We start from the raw sequence: 19,140 nt of genomic DNA, 5'->3' as shown, positions 1-19,140 counted from the left end.
GCCCCTCCCCTTTAAGAACTGGACGGCGCCAGTCTGTCTGGCTTCCATGGTAATTGGCATCGCCTGAGCTTCGGTAGCGTTCTGAAGTAGCGCCTTGCTCCCTGACGTTTGCGCCTTAAGAGAGGTGTGTAGCGCCTGATTTAACGCTCAAATCACCTCCAGGGGCGATAGAGGGGAATTTTGCAGTCGGAGGCGATAATTAGCATTGGGCGCTAAACTTTGCACCTGGCCGATATTAGCGCCCCAAAATGGGTGTTACCGAATTTTTCCCCCCAAGTATCTATTATATTTTGTTAAATTGATCTTAGACAAAGTGTCTCTTTAAAAAAAACACTACAAACAAAACGATAAAATCAGAAAAATGGAATGAGATCAGTATTAAATGCTTCTGCAATCTTTATTATGCACGTGACCCTTCCAATAGTATCATATCTTTGTACATTAGGAAAAAGGCTGCACAAACCGTGAAGTATAAAACACGTATAACATTTCGTTATCGATAATAATTTCTATTGTGGTTGCTAAATGGCAAACATCACAGCATTTCATCAAAAATGTGCAAACACCTTCAAGCTGGTTCTTTAAAAAAACTCTCATCCATGTGGCCTCAAAGGAATGTACCTAAAACTATGATTGATATATTAATATTAAGTCTTGATGCTTGAGTAGTCTGCCTACACAGAGGTTAGGACATACATTTCACATCACTCAATGTTTAATGCCAATCGTGGCTGACACTCCAGCTTGACTACTATATTAGGGCTGAGTTTTTAAATCAACCCTCAGGTGGTTATTTTTGAACATATTGGCCCTGAAATTGCATGGGATGTTATCCCACATGGACCGCGTGGCCTCAAGTGCTGACCTGCCACTGTATGTGGGATCAGTAAGAGGGCCCCCAATTGTCATGGGGCTGGTCGGTGCCCACACACCTATGGATACCCACCAATCCACAAAGGCCAGAAACACCAGCACCTGCTGTCATCTAGGCCTGACTTTTTATCCCTGTTGGCCCCCTCACCAAAGGGGATAAACAAAATCTTTTGTTTTTATCTACCTTTCCTTCAGGGCTCTGGACTGCTTCCCGGTACTGAACTCCTGCCACAGCCAGGTGGGGTCCACTTCTGGTATGCCTCATCCCACTGCAACTGGGAAGCAGCAACTCCCAGCGAAGGAAGTCTTCGCCTTCAACCCCACTCCCTCTGACACAGGGGTGCAAGGACTATTCCACCTCAGCCAAGATTTCATGGAAACTCCCAGTAAACTATGAGATCTGGCATCTCTAAGCCCCAGCCTATTTTCTGAGCCTTCTGCTGTATACCCATGTAACTACAGCAGTTCATTGGAAGGCCTGTGCATTTTTGTAGCCTTTATCCCTTACCACATTCATCTATGGCAAACTTAAATGAACATGGCTATGAAGGTATTCTGTTTTTCACTCCAACAATAATCAGGTCTATTTGGTTCCCTTATTTGAACATTACTTGTCCCTAGTGCAATTTATAATTCTATCCCCATTTTCTCTCCATGACCTTTACTGGGATGCAGTTCCACAGGTGCTGGCAATCCTTTGGTACCTCACCCTAACGGTTGTTCATCATGTGTGATGAAGGTCAGCAGATTTTGTGACTATGGAAGGACTCAAAGCTAAGCTGTATACTATCGTCATCTGACATCCACATGTGCTCACTTTCTAATAGGGGCCACTGAGTAGCAATCTGGAATAAGAACAATGGCCTACTTTTTCTTCTCCCTTGCTAAAGGGCACTAAAACCAACAGTGAAACACAACTGCTGCCTGAGCCAACTTAACATAAAGCAGGAATCAAAACTAGAATTTTCTAACCTATATGGCTCACTGCTACAGCTGGAAATGCCATTACCCACCTGGCTACCCAAGAGAACTTTAAGACACTGCTGTGACACCACTAGTCTCACATGTTAGTCGCTTGTTCAACCTTTCAGTGTTGAATATTCAAGGAAGACAACAAAAGAAGTGAAGGGTGGGGGTGGGGGTGGGGAAGGAACAGGAAGATTATATGCAGGGTATCTCACTGGCAATGGTAAGTTATCTTTGTGAGTTGTGTTTTTTTTACCAAATACAAAAGAACCATACCTCAGAAGCCTTCTAGGTACAATTTAGGGTTTTTTTCAATTTGTTCTTGGGATATGGGTATCGCTTGCAAGAATTTATTGCCCATCCCTAGCTGCTCTGAGATGATGATGGTGGGCCTTCTCCTTGAACCACTGCAGTCCTAGTGGTGATGGTGCTCCCATGATGGTATTAGGTAAAGACTTCTAGGATACTGACCTAGCAACAATGAAATAACTGTGATATACGTTAAGATGGTGTGTGACTTGGAGGGGAATTTGGAGGTGATGGTGTTCCCATGACATTGCTGCTCATCTTTTTTGGTGATAGAGTTGGCGGGGGAGGGAGGTGCTGTTGAATTAACCTTGGTAAGTTGCTGTAGTACAGCCTGTACATCGTACATACCTTAGCCACAGTGTGTGGTGATGGAGGGGTGGTTATTGTGTTCAGTAGCATAGGCTCCGTCATGCAAACTGCTATAACCTAGATGGTGTCAATGGTTCGTGTGTTGCAACTGCACCCATTCAGGCGAGCGGTGAGTTTTCTATCACACTCCTGACTTGAGCCTTGTAGGTATTAGAGAGGATTTGGGGCATCAGAAGGTGAGCCACTCCTGAGTACCCAACCTCTACCCTGCTCTTGGAGTCACATTTTGCTTTGACTGCTTCTGTTAATGGTGACTCCCAAGATGTTGATGGGGAACTCAGCAATGGTGGTGCTGTTGATGGTCAGGGAGATGGGGTTGGGACTGTTCTTGTTGGAATAGTCACTGTCTCACACTTATGTGATATGACTGTTCCTTACCACTTGTCAGCCCAAGCCTGGATGTTGTCCATGTCCTGCTGTAGGCTCGCATGGGCTGCTTCATTATAGAGGCGTTGTGAACGGAGCTGAAAATCAGTGAGCATCCCCACCCCATCCTTTATGACAGAGGATGGTTGGGCCAAAGATGCTTATCTGAGGAACTCCTACAGTTTGTGATGACTGGTCTCCGACAACCACGACTATCTTCCTTTCTGTCAGGTATAACTCTAGCCACTGGTAAATTTTCCCTTTCACCCCCATTGACCTGTTTCACTAGGGATCCTTGATGTTATACTCGCTGAAATGCTGCCCTGATGTTGAGATCAGCTGCTCTCACCTCTCTTCTCACATTTATCTCTTGCATCCAAATCTGGGCCCTGGCTATTATTAATGAGGTCTGGAACCAAGTGGTTCTGCACGAACACTAAATGAAAGTCGGTGAGCAGGTTTTTGACTTTTGACAGCACTATTGGTGACTCCTTCCATCACTTTACTGATGATTGGGAGGCGGCTGATAGGTTGGTAATTGGCCAAGTTAGATTTATCCTTTTTTTGTGGATAGGACATACCTAGGCAATCTTCCACTTTGTCAGGTAGATGCCTGTGTCATAGCTGTACTGGAACAGCTTGGCATGGGTATCTAGCTGTGGTGTGCAGGTCTTCAGCACTACAGCTAGGATGATATTAGGAACCATAAACTTTACTATGACCAGTGCACTCAGCTGCTGCTTAATATCATTGGCTGATGTTGGGGACCTCGGGAGGAGACTGAGTAGAACCATCCACTCGGCACTTTTAGCAGAAGACACTTGCAAACATTTCAGTGTTGTCTCTTGCACTCATGTGCTGGGCTCCACCATGGTTGAGGATGGAGATGTTCATGGAGCCTCACATTGTTTCCAAGTCCATGTATTTTGTAGGTAATCTAAAGTGGGCCTTTACATTTTTGGTGAAGGCAAGGGATGCTATTACTGGAGAATGGAACACTTTCCCATTTCAGGCATCCAATGTTGACATTAAGCACTCCTATGTCAGGTAGAGCACAACCAGCTGTAAAATTAAGCTCTTTCTAATCTATCCTAACAATGTGCCATAACCCCAACTTTAGGAGAGTACTACCTAATGCTGTGACTTTGCCATTTCCATGTTGGTAATCCCTGTGGCCTTGTTGAGGGAGAACGCCAGTTTAATGGTAAATTAGGAGCAATCTCATGCTATAGACCCATGGTCATGTTACAACTAAAAGACAGATGAAACCTTCAACCTAACATTCTAGGCCACAGAGATGGGAGAACTGTGCTAACCCAATGCACCATAATTCTAAGTTGAAATTTTGAATTTACAATACTTGTAAGCAAGCTAGTGTAATAAAATAAATAATTAAACAACATTCTATTTTATTGCTAAGTTTATGACATAGCAATACAAGTCTGAATGGTTTGCCACTGATGTTACAGAAAATTCTGTCAGGTACTGATATCGCTGTAGTGCCCAGGTAATGCAGAAACCATACAACTGTTTGATAACTTGATATAGTATGATAATAGTTTATGAAAATAAATATCTACATTTTGCTTAGCGGAGCAACTTTTTTGTGTGCTACAGCTTTAAAACTGCACAACTATTTGATCACAATGTTTGAAAATAAAGTCTGGCTCAACTGAAGATGCCCTCATGAGGCATTCCAATGTTTCTAGCCAACCTCCCCCTTCAGAATAGCACCTGCAACAGAGAGTTCTCTGCCTCTCAGCGATGATTTGGGAATCAGCTGTCCCTTAGTAATGATTTGAGAAGGCTGCAAAGGACCAGAAAAGCATGGAAGCAGTTTAAGTAACAACTGAACTGCGATCAAATAACATAAGTTAGCTTCACCTGCATGGAATAGGGGAACTGAAAACAGTGGGTCAGTTGAAGGACCTGTCACAACATTCAAGTTGCCTTGAATTTCTTGGTATAGTTAATGAGGTTGTCATCGTTAATTAAATTTCTAGATACTTATTATTCACCCACCAGTGTTTAAACATAATCAAGAAAACCTGTCCAGCGCTGCTACTTCCTGACCTTGGCTGAATGGTACACTTGAAAACAGCCATGGGGCCATCTAGGTTATAAACCATAGCTGTGAACTCAGTTCCCATGTTATACATCTAAGCTCAATACTATAGTATCCATGTTCTAGCAATACCTTCATTACAGTATCCTCCATATACAATAGATAACACTATATTATGAATGGGAAAAAAATCACCAGGATTTTGACATCTTGGTCTACCATTAATGAGCTGCCACCTTAAACAGCATTTGCAGAGCTACTACTTGGAGCAACCATGGTATTCTCTACATTTTGGTAGATCTATTCTCATTCTAGGTGCTTCATCTAAACTAAGAAGTCCTTCTTCCTCGGTACTAGTAAGTCAGACTGCTTTGGTATGTGAAGGATGCTGTAATGACGACTGCCTTGTATTGTCCTCTTCATTCTTTAAATGAAAGAGTGCGCCACATAACAAGAATCCATTTAATTCGTGCCTCTTCCTCCCTCCCGCAGGTTTTGAAATTTAACAATATCTTTTACCTCCCCTGGAAAGAAAAACACTAACCAGGAAAGGTGGCTTTATGCATTATGGATTGAGAAAATTATATGGGAACTGACCCAATATGATGATGTCACATGTCTTAAAGAGACTAGGCCTTATGATTAATTTTCATTGACAAACTGGACTAACTTCTGCAGTATGTACAGCCTTACAATAAAACAAATGAAGACCCTACAATGTAGGTAATCTAACTTTCCAAACTATACCCTGATGATATAAAGGACAATGGCACACTATGACAATGCAGTACCAAAGCTGGTGGTTAGTAGGGTCACTCTGCGAGCACAGGATTAATGAAGTTACACTATAACCACTGCTACTTCTGTCATAAATTAGCATTTAGAACTAATTATAGTTCAGAAACTGTGCAAAAACATCTCCTGCAATGTCCACTGGCTACCATATACAAAAATCACCAAAATAAATTGTTTATGGTCTCCTGCTATTGCCTTGTATTCCTATCATCAATACACTGAAACACACATACTGTGAAATTTAAAACATGCTATTCCATATAAAAATGTACTGACAATGCTGTAAAATGTGGCAGACTCACCCTTACAAGATCAGACTGCTACCGTCCCTTGTTGTGCAAGATTAAACGACAAACCTCATTTTTGTGTAGCCTAACCTTGCTATTTTTAAATAAACAAAATCTAAATGTGTTCAGTGGAACCTATATAAGTCTTCCTAGTGTGTGGATTGGCTAAAAAGAAAAGCTGCTTTTATCCAGGAATAACACACATCCCAGGCCAACCCTTTCTTTCATTCTCTGAAAGTATGTGTCCAAGAAATTTTGCATATTCAGGATATGCAGTGAAAACTCTCCACAGGAATTATACATACATGTGCAAAAACAATTTGATAATCAAACTATTGAAAGAACTGTGCTTGTATGAGCCAGATTTAGTTAGAAAATGATAAAACATTGTGCAAAAATGTGTCAGGTTATCATGGTGTATTTTTGAATAATTATTGACCAATGCATTTATATTTGACCTACACGTTAAAAAAAAACTATAAGCATTAATAACATGTCTGCTACATGAAAAGATCAGGGGACATGAAACCATTGGAGCCTTTAAGCTGCAGGACCTGGTTGTCTTTTTCCTTCCCCGACTGCCATTAACAAACAGCAGATACATTCAGCAAGGTCGAGGTTGTCTTATGATCTGTGGAAGTGATGACAATTAAACTGGAAATAAGAGCTTGTCAAAGTGGGCGTGGAAAACAACCCCACCAGTTAGGAGTTAATGGCTCTTGTTTTACTGAAGTACTAAAAATGTTTACTACCCTTTTATAGACAATTGACAGAAAAGCTAGCTTGTGAGCTCCAAATTCACCAAAAAAAATGAGTGGCCTGTTTTCTCGATAGGTTGCCAGGTCAAACACCATGATTTATATGTCACTTCTTTTCCCCATTCATCAGTTTTTGTGTGGTTAGCATTTCCCAGTTCTTTCTATTATTCCTGCAGCCTTCAAGCAATGGGAGGCAAGCTTCAGATATCCTTGCCAGGGCCTAGAAGGGGCAGGTAAAAAAGGAAGTTATATAAATGTCACAAATTGGCAATGTACACTAACTCCTATTAAACGTAGAAATGATTTTGCACAATTATTTACATATCAGGTTAACTGCCGAATATCTAAATTTGACCCAGTACATACACTTGGTATTTGGATTTGGATGATTGCTTAAAAATATCACTGAATGCTGGACATGAGAGAGGTACAAAATACTTTTCTGGACATGATTACAATAATTTCTTCTAACTCCCTCACTGTCACAGTTGTTGAGTATCTGAGATCTTTCCCTGCAACCACTGCTGACTGTCAAATGGGGGACATTTTATTTTTCATAAAATTTAGGTATCAGCCTTGGCTTAATGGTGGCATTATCTCATGTGGAAAATTAAAGTATACATTTAACATTTTTTTAAATACTGTGGGAAAAATATTCTGTGACTGTTGTTACTGTTCACAGATTCTTTAAGCCACTGTTTTGAAATCAAGACTTATGTCATAGTCGCCTAGTTTTTCCCAGAATTTCAAAATTGTGAAATTATTTACCTTTGTCAGTCTGCTCTTCCTCCTAAATGGACACGTTTTTACAATCCAACTTTGGTTTAATAATTTGGCTTAATTGCTACATATTGATTATAAGTCACCTTCAATCTTACTCTATGCAAGTGGTAGAATCCGACACTGTGGGCTTGACCTATCACCTAGATTTCTCAACAAGATAAACTCCACATATCTTTAGTTCTATTTAATATTAAGCTACTTTTTGGTCAGCCTGATGTCTCACATGCATGGAAAACCATCACCATGCTTAAGATTCTCCAAACTGAGCCACTGAGAAATTTCTGTTTGCCTGATATGGAGTACTGTATATGCTCTCGCTCTGTAGGGACACATCCCACTTATCCAAGTCAAGAGAATGGATGGCAAGAGCCAAGGCTTATGAACCCCCAAGTGTGCACTGGGGTTATGTTAGAATTTAACCAGTTGGAACTCCACAGCTTGCCGGCATGGAGCACTGGTAAACTTCTTGCTGCTTGTTCAGGTTTGAGATGTTATGGTGTTGGTTTGTCAAATGGAACTGTATGGAAAGAATCTCATCCACCACTGACATATCTACCCATCCCTTTCTTAATAATGAGCCAGTTTGGTTGGTCAATCATCAGCAGTGGGCTGGAGTACTGGGGACCTGCCTAGCTTGAGTATTAAGTTACAGTTTGCCATAGTGAGTTCTGTTCCAATCTTTTATGGCCAGGTGTATAATCTTAGACCCAATTTGACCCTAAAGAGATCCCGTTTAAAATTTTAATTATAGGACATTTCCAGAAGCTCATTTTCATAGAATACTATCCAGAAGAAAAAAATGAATAAGGGAGAATTTTCGAGTGGTCTTCCTGATCTTCTGCTGTAACTTTGGCGGAATCCCGGAAAAATGGTGTAAATAGCAATTTATGATATTTCTCTGGGGTTCTGCTGATCTACCGCCAAAGTTATGGCAAGAGACCAGGAAACACATTCCTGCAACCACCCCCCCCCACCCCGCCTGCTGAAATTGCAGGCAAATGCATTTTTTGAAAGTTGCAATGGGTATTTAATACTGAAAAGTGTTACCTCGTATAGCTTAATACAGATTGCATCAATGAATCCAACCTGCATGCTGGGGATCTGATCACGTTTCTCTCTGTTCATTAAATCCTTCAAACGAAATTTTAAAAAATAATGCATGAGAAATATCATTCAAAAACAGTATTTCTCTATCAGAGAAACACATTTCCATTTTAAAACTAAATGGCAGCAGCATTGCTAGACTACATCTGTATTTTGTTTAAGTATACAGAAATCATAAAATCTGATACATACAATGGGTTCGATGTTTAACTCCTCTCTCTCCTTGTCACCTTGTTCAAAAAATTCTGTTGCCACAAGTTCGGCTGTCTGAAATGATGCAGTTGTAGAATTAACACAAACGGGGTTTCTTATTTTATTTGTTAAAACTAACTGAAGTATGCAAAATCAGTTTTATTTGATAGACATGCTGCTATAACAATGGCTGAGCCATAAACAAGTCGCAACAGGATACAAATTTACTTATATGGCCCAGCACTTGGTATTATAACATGCGGTGCCACAAAGTGGTGTTACACAGATTTCAGACAGCATTTTCTATGAGCGGTGCTGCACAGAAGCTGGAAATCGAGAAAACTGGAGCGTGAATTACCCTGAGCTGCTTTTGTGCAGCTCCCAATGATTAGTTCAAGAGCAACATCGACAGGCTTGGGATCATCAGGCTCACCTGCCCACCCTCACTCATGAAATGGTGCTTGGCAAGGGGTGCCTGATAAAAGGAAAGGGAGGAAACTGACAATAATGTATTTATATCAGGTGTATGATTTACTGAGATTTGGATTGTAATGGATTTAGCTGTTTATGTCATCGACCTTAAAGAGTTACAAACTTGTAATAAATAAAACAATTGGAGATGGTTTACTGCACAAAGAAGTAAGTCTGGGCCCTGTTGGGGAGTATGATCCAGATACTTAAATTAAAAAGCATTTAAATTTACTGATATCAGGAATTAGGATTTTCATGCCTCAGACCAATGTTTGCAGACTGCAAATTCAATATCTAGGGGTAATTTTGTGAGATTATATTGCTAGTGTCTGCAGCAAAGCCTCGCAAATGACCCCACTGGAGTCCAGTCATTTCTGTCTTTTTTCCAGCTTTCACAAAATCATTCCAACTACTTTGAGTGGTGATGAAACCTGTTTTAAGATGGCTTTAGTGCGGGAAATCATATGCGGGTGACAATTACTACCGACCAATGCCAAGTTGAGGGGAGCAATCACATCTAATGATCAGTTTGGGAGTGTGGGATGGGTATCGGGGTGGGTTTGGGGGTGTGGGGTGGGTATCAGGGTAGGTTTGGGGGTGTGGGGTGGGTTTAGGGAATGTGGGGTGGGTTTGGGGGTGTGGGGTAAGTTTGGGGTGTGGGGTGGGGTGGGTTTGGGGGTGTGGGTGTGGGGTGGGTTTGGGGGTGTGGAGTGGGTTTGGGGGTGTGGAGTGGGTATCAGGGTAGGTTTGGGATGGGTTTGGGGGTGTGGGGTAGGTTTGGGGTGTGGGTTGGCATTGGGGGTGTGGGGTGGGTTTGGGGGTGTGGGGTGGGTATCAGGGTAGGTTTGGGTTGGGAATGGGGGGGTGGGGTGGGTTTGGGTGTGTGGGGTGGGTATCAGGGTAGGTTTGGGGTGGGATTGGGTGTGTGGGGTGGGTTTGGGGGTGTGGGGTGGGTAACAGGGTAGGTTTGGGGTGGGATTGGGTGTGTGGGGTGGGTTTGGGGGTGTGGGGTGTGACATGAATCTTGTCATTCATGTGGAAATGACTTATGAAATAATACTGGGTGGCCTGCTGGTGGTGCTGTCCAGGGAGAGTATAAATACTCGGGCATGGGCCCAGCTTGCTCAGGACATTCCTTAACAGGAACTAGTGAAGGACACAACTAGATCTCCATGTTGAAAAACAGTTGATTAAAGCCTTGTTTAATACTTAGACCAAGTGCCTAGTAGTTTTCTTACATCAGGGTGTGTATCAGGGTAGGTTTGGGGTCTGGGGTAGGTTTGGGGTGTGGGGTGGGGTTGGGGGTGTGGGGTGGGTATCAGGGTAGGGTGGGTATCAGGGTAGGTTTGGGGGTGTGGGGTGGGTTTGGGGTGTAGGGTGGGATTGGGGGGTGGGTGTGGGGAATGTGGGGTAGTTTTGGGGGTATTGGGGTGGGTTTGGGAGTGTGGGCAGGCTGTGGGTGGGATTGGGAGTGTGGGGTGGGTATCAGGGTAGGTTTGGGATTAGGGGGTGTGGGGTGTGTATCAGGGTAGGTTTGAGATATGGGGTGGGATTGGGGGTGTGGGGTGGGTATCAGGTAGGTTTGGGGTGTGGGGTGGGATTGGGGGTGTGGGGTGGGTATCAGGGTAGGTTTGGGGTGTGGGGTGGGATTGGGGGTGTGGGGTAGGTATCAGGGTAGGTTTGGGGTGTGGGTGGGATTGGGGGTGTGGGGTGGGTTTGTGGGGTGGGATTGAGGGTGTGGGGTAGGTTTGGGGTGTGGGTGGGATTATGGGTGTGGGATAGGTTTGGGGTGTGGAGTGGGTATCAGTGCAGGTTTGGGGTGTGGGGTGGGATTGGAGGTGTGGGGTGGGTATCAGGGTAATTTTGGGGTTTAAGAACATAAGAACATAAGAAATAGGAGCAGGAGTAGGCCAATCGGCCCCTCGAGCCTGCTCCGCCATTCAATAAGATCATGGCTGATCTGATCCTAACTGCCAATCTACTATCACAGAACCATCTCCTGAATCTAACAGAATTAGACACACGAAATAGGAGCAGGATCAGGCTACACGGCCCCTGGGCCCGCTCCGCTACCCACAGGGCCATGGCCGATCCGAACCTACACTCATGTCCAAATTCCTGCCCGCTCCCCGTAACCCTTAATTCCCTTTACTTCTAGGAAACTGTGTATTTCTGTTTTAAATTTATGTAATGATGTAGCTTCTACAGCTTTTTGGGGCAGCATATTCCATGGACCTACCACCCTCTGAGTGAAGTAGTTCCTCCTCATCTCAGTTTTGAAAGAGCAGCCCCTTATTCTAAGATTATGCCCCCTAGTTCTAGTTTCACCCATCATCGGGAACATCCTCCCCGCATCCACCCGATCCAATCCCTTCACAATCTTATATGTTTCAATAAGATCGCCTCTCATTCTTCTGAACTCCAATGAGTAGAGTCCCAATCTACTCAACCTCTCCTCATATGTCCATCCCCTCATCCCCGGGATTAACCGAGTGAACCTTCTTTGTACTGACTCGAGAGCAAGTATGTCTTTTCTTAAGTATGGACACCAAAACTGTATGCAGTATTCCAGGTGCGGTCTCACCAATACCTTGTACAACTGAAGCAATACCTCCCTATTTTTATATTCTATCCCCCTAGCAATGAAAGCCAACATTCCATTGGCCTTCTTAATCACTTGCTGCACCTGTATACTAACCTTTTGAGTTTCGTGCACCAGGACCCCCAGATCCCTTTGTACTTCAGTACTTTCCAGTTTCTTGCCATTAAGATAATAACTTGCTCTACGATTTTTCCTGCCAAAGTGCATAACCTCACACTTTCCAGTATTGTATTCCATCTGCCAAATCTCTGCCCACTTACTTAGCCTGTCTATGTCCCCTTGCAGGTTTTTTATGTCCTCCTCACTCACTACTTTCCCCCCCATCTTAGTATCATCTGCAAACTTTGATATGTTACACTCGGTCCCCTCCTCCAAATTGTTAATATAGATTGTAAAGAGTTGGGGACCCAGCACTGACCCCTGCGGAACACCACTAGTTACTGATTGCCAGTCCGAGAATGAACCATTTATCCCAACTCTCTGCCTTCTGTCAGATAGCCAATCCTCTATCCATGCCAGAATATTACCCCCAATCCCGTGATTTTTTATCTTAAGCAATAATCTATTGTGTGGCACCTTGTGAAATGCCTTTTGGAAGTCTAAATACACTACGTCCACTGGTTCCCCTTTATCCACCCTATATGTTACTTCCTCAAAGAACTCCAGCAAATTTGTCAAACATGACTTCCCCTTCATAAAACCATGCTGACTTTGTCCTATTAAATTATGATTATCCAAATGTCCTGTTACTGTCTCCTTAATAATGGACTCCAACATTTTACCTACCACAGATGTTAGGCTAACTGGTCTATAGTTTCCAGCCTTCTGTCTACTGCCCTTTTTAAATAAGGGTGTTACATTAGCAGTTTTCCAGTCTGCCGGGACCTTTGCCGAGTCCAGGGAGTTTTGGAAAATTATTACCAATGCATCCACAATCCCTACCGCCACTTCCCTCAAGACCCTAGGATGTAAGCCATCCGGTCCAGGCGATTTATCCGCCTTGAGTCCCATTATTTTACCGAGTACCACTTCCTTAGTGATTTTGATCGTGTTTAGCTCTTCCCCCCCATAGCCCCCTGTTTGTCCAGTGTCCTCTACTGTAAAGACTGATACAAAATATTCATTCAGTGTTTTTGCCATCTCCATATTTCCCACCATTACTTTGGGTGGGATTGGGGGTGTGGGGTGGGTTTGTTGGGTGGGATTGTGGGTGTGGGGTAGGTTTGGGGTGTGGGTGGGATTGTAGGTGTGGGGTGGGTTTGGGGGTGTGGGGTAGGTTTGGGGTGTGGGTGGGATTGTGGGTGTGGGGTGGGTTTGGAGTGTGGGTGGGATTGGGGGTGTGGGGTGGGTTTGGGGTGTGGGGTGGGATTGGGGGTGTGGAGTGGGTTTGAGGTGTGGGGTGGGATTCGAGGTGTGGGGTGGGGTTGGGGTGTGGGGTGGGATTGGGGGTGTGGAGTGGGTTTGAGGTGTGGAGTGGGATTGGGGGTGTGGGGTAGGTTTGGGGTGTGTGGTGGGATTTTGGCTGTCGGGTCGGTATGGAGTGTGGGTGGGATTGGGGGTGTGGGATAGGTTTGGGGTGGGTTTGGGGTGTGGGTGGGATTGGGGGTGTGGGGTGGGTTTGGGTGGGATTGGGGGTGTGGAATGTGTTTGAGGTGTGTGGTGGGATTAGGGGTGTGGGGTAGGTTTGGGTTGTGGGTGGGATTGTGGCTGTCGGGTGGGTTTGGCGTGTGGGTGGGATTGAGGGTGTGGGATAGGTTTGGGGTGGGTTTGGTGTGTGGGTGGGATTGGGGTGGGTTTGGGGTGTGGGGTGGGATTGGGGGTGTGGAGTGGGTTTGAGGTGTGGGGTGGGATTGGGGGTGTGGGGTGTGGGGTAGGTATATTTATAAACTCAGGGATATACCTGTTTATACACTGTATGAATGGAACCGCGTTTATGTGTTCAACCATAAATGTATTTTGATGCTTTGGCAACATAAGATGTACCTTATCATGCCAATAAAGCGATTTGTATTGTATTGTATTGTATTGGGTGGGATTGTGGGTGTGGGGTGGGATTGGGGATGTGGGGTGGGTTTGGGGTGTGGGTGGGATTGGGGGTGTGGGTGGGATTGGTGGTGTGGGATAGGTTTGGGGTGTGGGTGGGATTGGGGTGTGGAGTGGAATTGGAGGTGTGGGTTGGGTATCAGGGTAGGTTGGGGGTGTGGGGTGGTTTTGAGGTGTGGGGTGGGTATCAGGGTAGGTTTGGAGGTGTGGGGTGGGTTTGGGGTGTAGGGTGGGATTGGGGGTGTGGGGTGGGTATCAGGGTGGGTTTGGGGTGTGGGGTGGTATTGGGGGTGTGGGGTGAGTATCAGGGTGGGTTGGGGGTGTGGGGTGGGTTGGGGGTGTGGGTGGGATTGGGGGTGTGGGATAGGTTTGGGGTGTGGGGTGGGTTTGGGGTGTAGGGTGGGATTGGGGGTGTAGGGTGGGTTTGGGGGTGTGGAGAATGTGGGGTAGTTTTGGGGGTATCGGGGTGGGTTTGGGAGTGTCGGCGGGCTGTGGGTTGGGTTGGGAGTGTGGGGTGGGTATCAAAGAAGGTTTGAGATTAGAGGGTGTGGGGTGTGTATCAGGGTAGGTTTGAGATATGGGGTGGGTTTGGGGGTGTGGGGTGGATATCAGGGTAGGTTTGGGGTGTGGGGTGGGATTGGGGGTGTGGGGTGGGTATCAGGGTAGGTTTGGGGTGTGGGGTGGGATTGGGGGTGTGGGGTGGGTATCAGGGTAGGTTTGGGGTGGGGGTGGGATTGGGGGGGTGGGGTAGGTTTGGGGTGTGGGGTGGGATTGGGGGGGTGGGGTGGGTATCAGGGTAGGTTTGGGGTGTGGGTGGGATTGTGGGTGTGGGGTAGGTTTGGGGTGTGGGGTGGGTATCAGTGTAGGTTTGGGTGTGGGGTGGGATTGGGGGTGTGGGGTAGGTTTGGGGTGTGGGGTGGGTATCAGTGTAGGTTTGGGGTGTGGGGTGGGATTGGGGGTGTGGGGTAGGTTTGGGGTGTGGGGTGGGTGTCAGGGTAGGTTTGAGGTGTGGGGTGGGTTTGGGGTATGGGATAGGTTTGGGGTGTGGGTGGGATTGTGGGTGTGGGGTGGGTTTGGAGTGTGGGTGGGATTGGGGGTGTGGGATAGGTTTGGGGTTTGGGGTGGGTTTGGGGTGTGGGTGGGATTGGGGGTGTGGGGTAGGTTTGGGGTGTGGGTGGGATTGTGGGTGTGGGGTGGGTTTGGAGTGTGGGTGGGATTGGGGGTGTGGGATAGGTTTGGGGGGGTTTGGGGTGTGGGTGGGATTCGGGGTGTGGGGTGGGTTTGGGGTGTGGGGTGGGATTGGGGGTGTGGAGTGGGTTTGAGGTGTGGGGTGGGATTGGGGGTGTGGGGTAGGTTTGGGGTGTGGGTGGGATTGTGGCAGTCGGGTGGGTTTGGCGTGTGGGTGGGATTGGGGGTGTGGGATAGGTTTGGGGGGGGTTTGGGGTGTGGGTGGGATTGGGGGTGTGGGGTGGGTTTGGGGTGTGGGGTGGGATTGGGGGTGTGGAGTGGGTTTGAGGTGTGGGGTGGGATTGGGGGTGTGGGGTAGGTTTGGGGTGTGGGTGGGTTTGAGGCGTCGGGTGGGTTTGGGGTGTGGGATAGGTTTGGGGTGTGGTGGGATTGTGGGTGTGGGGTGGGTTTGGAGTGTGGGTGGGACTGGGGATGTGGGGTGGGTTTGGGATATGTGTGGGATTCGAGGTTTGGGGTGGGTATCAGGGTAGGTTGGGGGTGTGGGGTGGGTTGGGGGTGTGGGGAGGGTTTGAGGTGTGAGGTGGGTTTCAGGGTAGGTTTGGGGTTGTGGGGTGGGTTAGGGGTGTAGGGTGGGATTGGGGGTGTGGGGTGGGTATGGGGGTGTGGGGAATGTGGGGTAGTTTTGGGGGTATCGGGGTGGGTTTGGGAGTGTCAGTGGGCTGTGGGTGGGATTGGGAGTGTGGGGTGGGTATCAGGGTAGGTTTGAGATTTGGGGTGGGATTGGGGGTGTGGGGTGGGTATCAGGGTAGGTTTGAGATTTGGGGTGGGATTGGGGGTGTGGGGTGGGTATCAGGGTAGGTTTGGGGTGTGTGGTGGGATTGGGGGTGTGGGGTAGGTTTGTGGTGTGGGTGGGATTGGGGGTGTGGGGTAGGTTTGGGGTGTGGGTGGGATTGTGGGTGTGGGGTAGGTTTGGGGTGTGGGGTGGGTATCAGTGAAGGTTTGGGGTGTGGGGTAGGATTGGGGGTGTGGGGTAGGTTTGGGGTGTGGGGTGGGTATCTGGGTAGGTTTGAGGTGTGGGGTGGGTTTGGGGTATGGGATAGGTTTGGGGTGTGGGTGGGATTGTGGGTGTGGGGTGGGATGGAGTGTGGGTGGGATTGGGGATGTGGGGTGGGTTTGGGGCGTGGGTGGGATTGGGGTGTGGGGTGGGATTGGGGGTGTGGGGTGGGTATCGGGGTAGGTTTGGAGGTGTTGTGTGGGTTTGGGGTGTAGGGTGGGATTGGGGGTGTGGGGTGAGTATCAGGGTGGGTTTGGGGTGTGGGGTGGGATTGGGGGTGTGGGGTGGGTATCAGGGTAGGTTGGGGATGTGGGGTGGGTTGGGGTGTGGAGTGGGTTCGAGGTGTGGGGTGGGTTTCAGGGTAGGTTTGAGGGTGTGGGGTGGGTTAGGGGTGTAGGGTGGGATTGGGGGTGTGGGGTGGGTTTGGGGGTGTGGGGAATGTGGGGTAGTTTTGGGGGTATCGGGGTGGGTTTGGGAGTGTCGGCGGGCTGTTGGTGGGGTTGGGAGTGTGGGATGGGTATCAGGGTAGGTTTGGGATTAGGGGGTGTGGGGTGTATATCAGGGTAGGTTTGAGATATGGGGTGGGATTGGGGGTGTGGAGTGGGTATCAGGGTAGGTTTGGGGTGTGGGGTGGGATTGGGGGTGTGGGGTAGGTTTGGGGTGTGGGGTGGGTATCAGTGTAGGTTTGGGGTGTGGGGTGGGATTGGGGGTGTTGGGTGGGTTTGGGGTGTGGGTGGGATTGGGGGTGTGGGGTGGGTTTGGGGTGTGGGGTGGGATTGGGGGTCTGTGATAGGTTTGGGGTGTGAAGTGGGTTTGGGGTGTGGGTGGGATTGGGGGTGTTGGGTGGGTTTGGGGTGTGGGTGGGATTGGGGTGTGGGGTGGGTTTGGGGTGTGGGGTGGGATTGGGGGTCTGTGATAGGTTTGGGGTGTGAAGTGGGTTTGGGGTGTGGGTGAGATTGGGGGTGTTGGGTGGGCTTGGGGTGTGGGGTGGATTTGGGGGTGTGGGGTGGGTTTGGGGGTGTGGGGTGGGTTTGAGGTGTGGGTTGGGTTTGGGGGTGTGGGGTAGGTTTGGGGTGTGGGTGGGATTGGGGGTGTGGGGTGGGTTTGGGGTGTGGGGTGGGATTGGGGGTCTGTGATAGGTTTGGGGTGTGAAGTGGGTTTGGGGTGTGGGTGAGATTGGGGGTGTTGGGTGGGTTTGGGGTGTGGGTGGGTTTGGGGGTGTGGGGTGGGTTTGGGGGTGTGGGGTGGGTTTGAGGTGTGGGTTGGGTTTGGGGGTGTGGGGTAGGTTTGCAGTGTGGGTGGGATTGGGGTGTGGTGTGGGTTTGGGGTGTGGTGGGATTGGGGGTGTGGTGTGGGTTTGAGGTGTGGGGTGGGTTTGGGGGTGTGGGGTAGGTTTGGGGTGTGGGTGGGATTGGGGGTGTGGTGTGGGTTTGGGGTGTGGGTGGGATTGGGGGTGTGGGGTGGGTTTGAGGTGTGGGGTGGGTTTGGGGGTGTGGGGTAGGTTTGGGGTGTGGGTGGGATTGGGGGTGTGGGGTGGGTTTGAGGTGTGGGGTGGGTTTGGGGGTGTGGGGTAGGTTTGGGGTGTGGGTGGGATTGGGGGTGTGGTGTGGGTTTGAGGTGTGGGGTGGGTTTGGGGGTGTGGGGTGGGTTTGAGGTGTGGGGTGGGTTTGGGGGTGTGGGGTAGGTTTGGGGTGTGGGTGGGATTGGGGGTGTGGGGTGGGTTTGAGGTGTGGGGTGGGTTTGGGGGTGTGGGGTAGGTTTGGGGTGTGGGTGGGATTGGGGGTGTGGGGTGGGTTTGAGGTGTGGGGTGGGTTTGGGGGGGTGGTGTGGATTTGGGGTATGGGTGGGATTGGGGGTGTGGTGTGGGTTTGGGGTGTGGGTGGGATTGGGGGTGTGGGGTGGGTTTGAGGTGTGGGGTGGGTTTGGGGGTGTGGGGTAGGTTTGGGGTGTGGGTGGGATTGGGGGTGTGGGGTGGGTTTGAGGTGTGGGGTGGGTTTGAGGGTGTGGGGTAGGTTTGGGGTGTGGGGTGGGTTTGAGGTGTGGGTGGGATTGGGGGTGTGGGGTAGGTTTGCGGTGTGGGTGGGATTGGGGGTGTGGTGTGGGTTTGGGGTGTGGGTGGGATTGGGGGGGTGGTGTGGATTTGGGGTATGGGTGGGATTGGGGATATGGGGTAGGTTTGGGGTGTGGGTGGGATTGGGGGTGTGGTGTGGGTTTGAGGTGTGGGGTGGGTTTGGGGGTGTGGGGTAGGTTTGGGGTGTGGGTGGGATTGGGGGTGTGGTGTGGGTTTGGGGTGTGGGTGGGATTGGGGGTGTGGGGTGGGTTTGAGGTGTGGGGTGGGTTTGGGGTGTGGGTGGGATTGGGGGTGTGGGGTGGGTTTGGGATGTGGGTGGGATTGGGGGTGTGGGGTGGGGTAGGTATGGAGTTATTCTGGAACAAAGGAAGGATTTTGAACGATGCTGCGCTGCTGCTGCACTGGAAATAGCTTCAGATTGGAATCCAACCGACAACTACCTCACCCCATTTTTATTTACATTGAAGCCAATGGGAAGATGTAAAACATGCTCCTGACTCACTGTCACCCATTTTACACCATGGCACAAAATCAAAAATCTACCCAGTGAACTGGAATTACCTTCTTACAGTCCAGATTTGGCCAGGGATGGGGGAGGGCGTCCACTCTCGCTCTCTTTCTCTCTCTCTGTCTCTCCCTCTCCCCGTCTCTCTCTCTCTTTCTGTCTCCCGCTCTCTCTTTCCCCTCTCTCTCCTCTCTCTGGCTCCCTCGCTCTGGCTCTCTCACTGTCTCTCTCTCTCTGACTCTCTCTCTATCTGTCACTCTCTGTCTATCTCTCTTTCTCTCTGTCTCTGTCTCTCTCTATCCATCTCTCTCTATCTGTCTCTCTCTCTCTCTGTCCAGT

The 19,140-nt window shown here is 48.4% G+C and overlaps 1 protein-coding gene across 4 annotated transcripts in view; it reads right to left on the bottom strand.

Annotated features, from left to right (window-relative positions):
• Positions 1 to 378: 378 nt before the first annotated feature.
• The window catches only part of pde5ab (phosphodiesterase 5A, cGMP-specific, b), a 216,616-nt gene continuing 197,854 nt past the window's right edge, over positions 379 to 19,140 (bottom strand). For all 4 annotated transcript variants that reach the window (XM_085962982.1, XM_085962974.1, XM_085962965.1 and 1 more), the window contains 3 exons: positions 8,868 to 8,942; positions 8,619 to 8,702; positions 379 to 7,008 (listed from right to left, as the gene is read on the bottom strand). In XM_085962982.1, coding sequence (XP_085819108.1) covers positions 6,895 to 7,008; positions 8,619 to 8,702; positions 8,868 to 8,942 — 273 coding nt within the window. In that variant the 3' untranslated portion in view covers positions 379 to 6,894. The remainder of the gene's footprint in view (positions 7,009 to 8,618; positions 8,703 to 8,867; positions 8,943 to 19,140) is intronic.

The sequence above is a fragment of the Somniosus microcephalus genome, chromosome 2, assembly GCF_052327205.1.
Source record: "Somniosus microcephalus isolate GS21.2 chromosome 2, FLI_Smic_1.0, whole genome shotgun sequence".
Lineage (NCBI taxonomy): Eukaryota > Metazoa > Chordata > Chondrichthyes > Squaliformes > Somniosidae > Somniosus > Somniosus microcephalus.
This window is presented reverse-complemented; position numbering and strand designations above follow the sequence as displayed.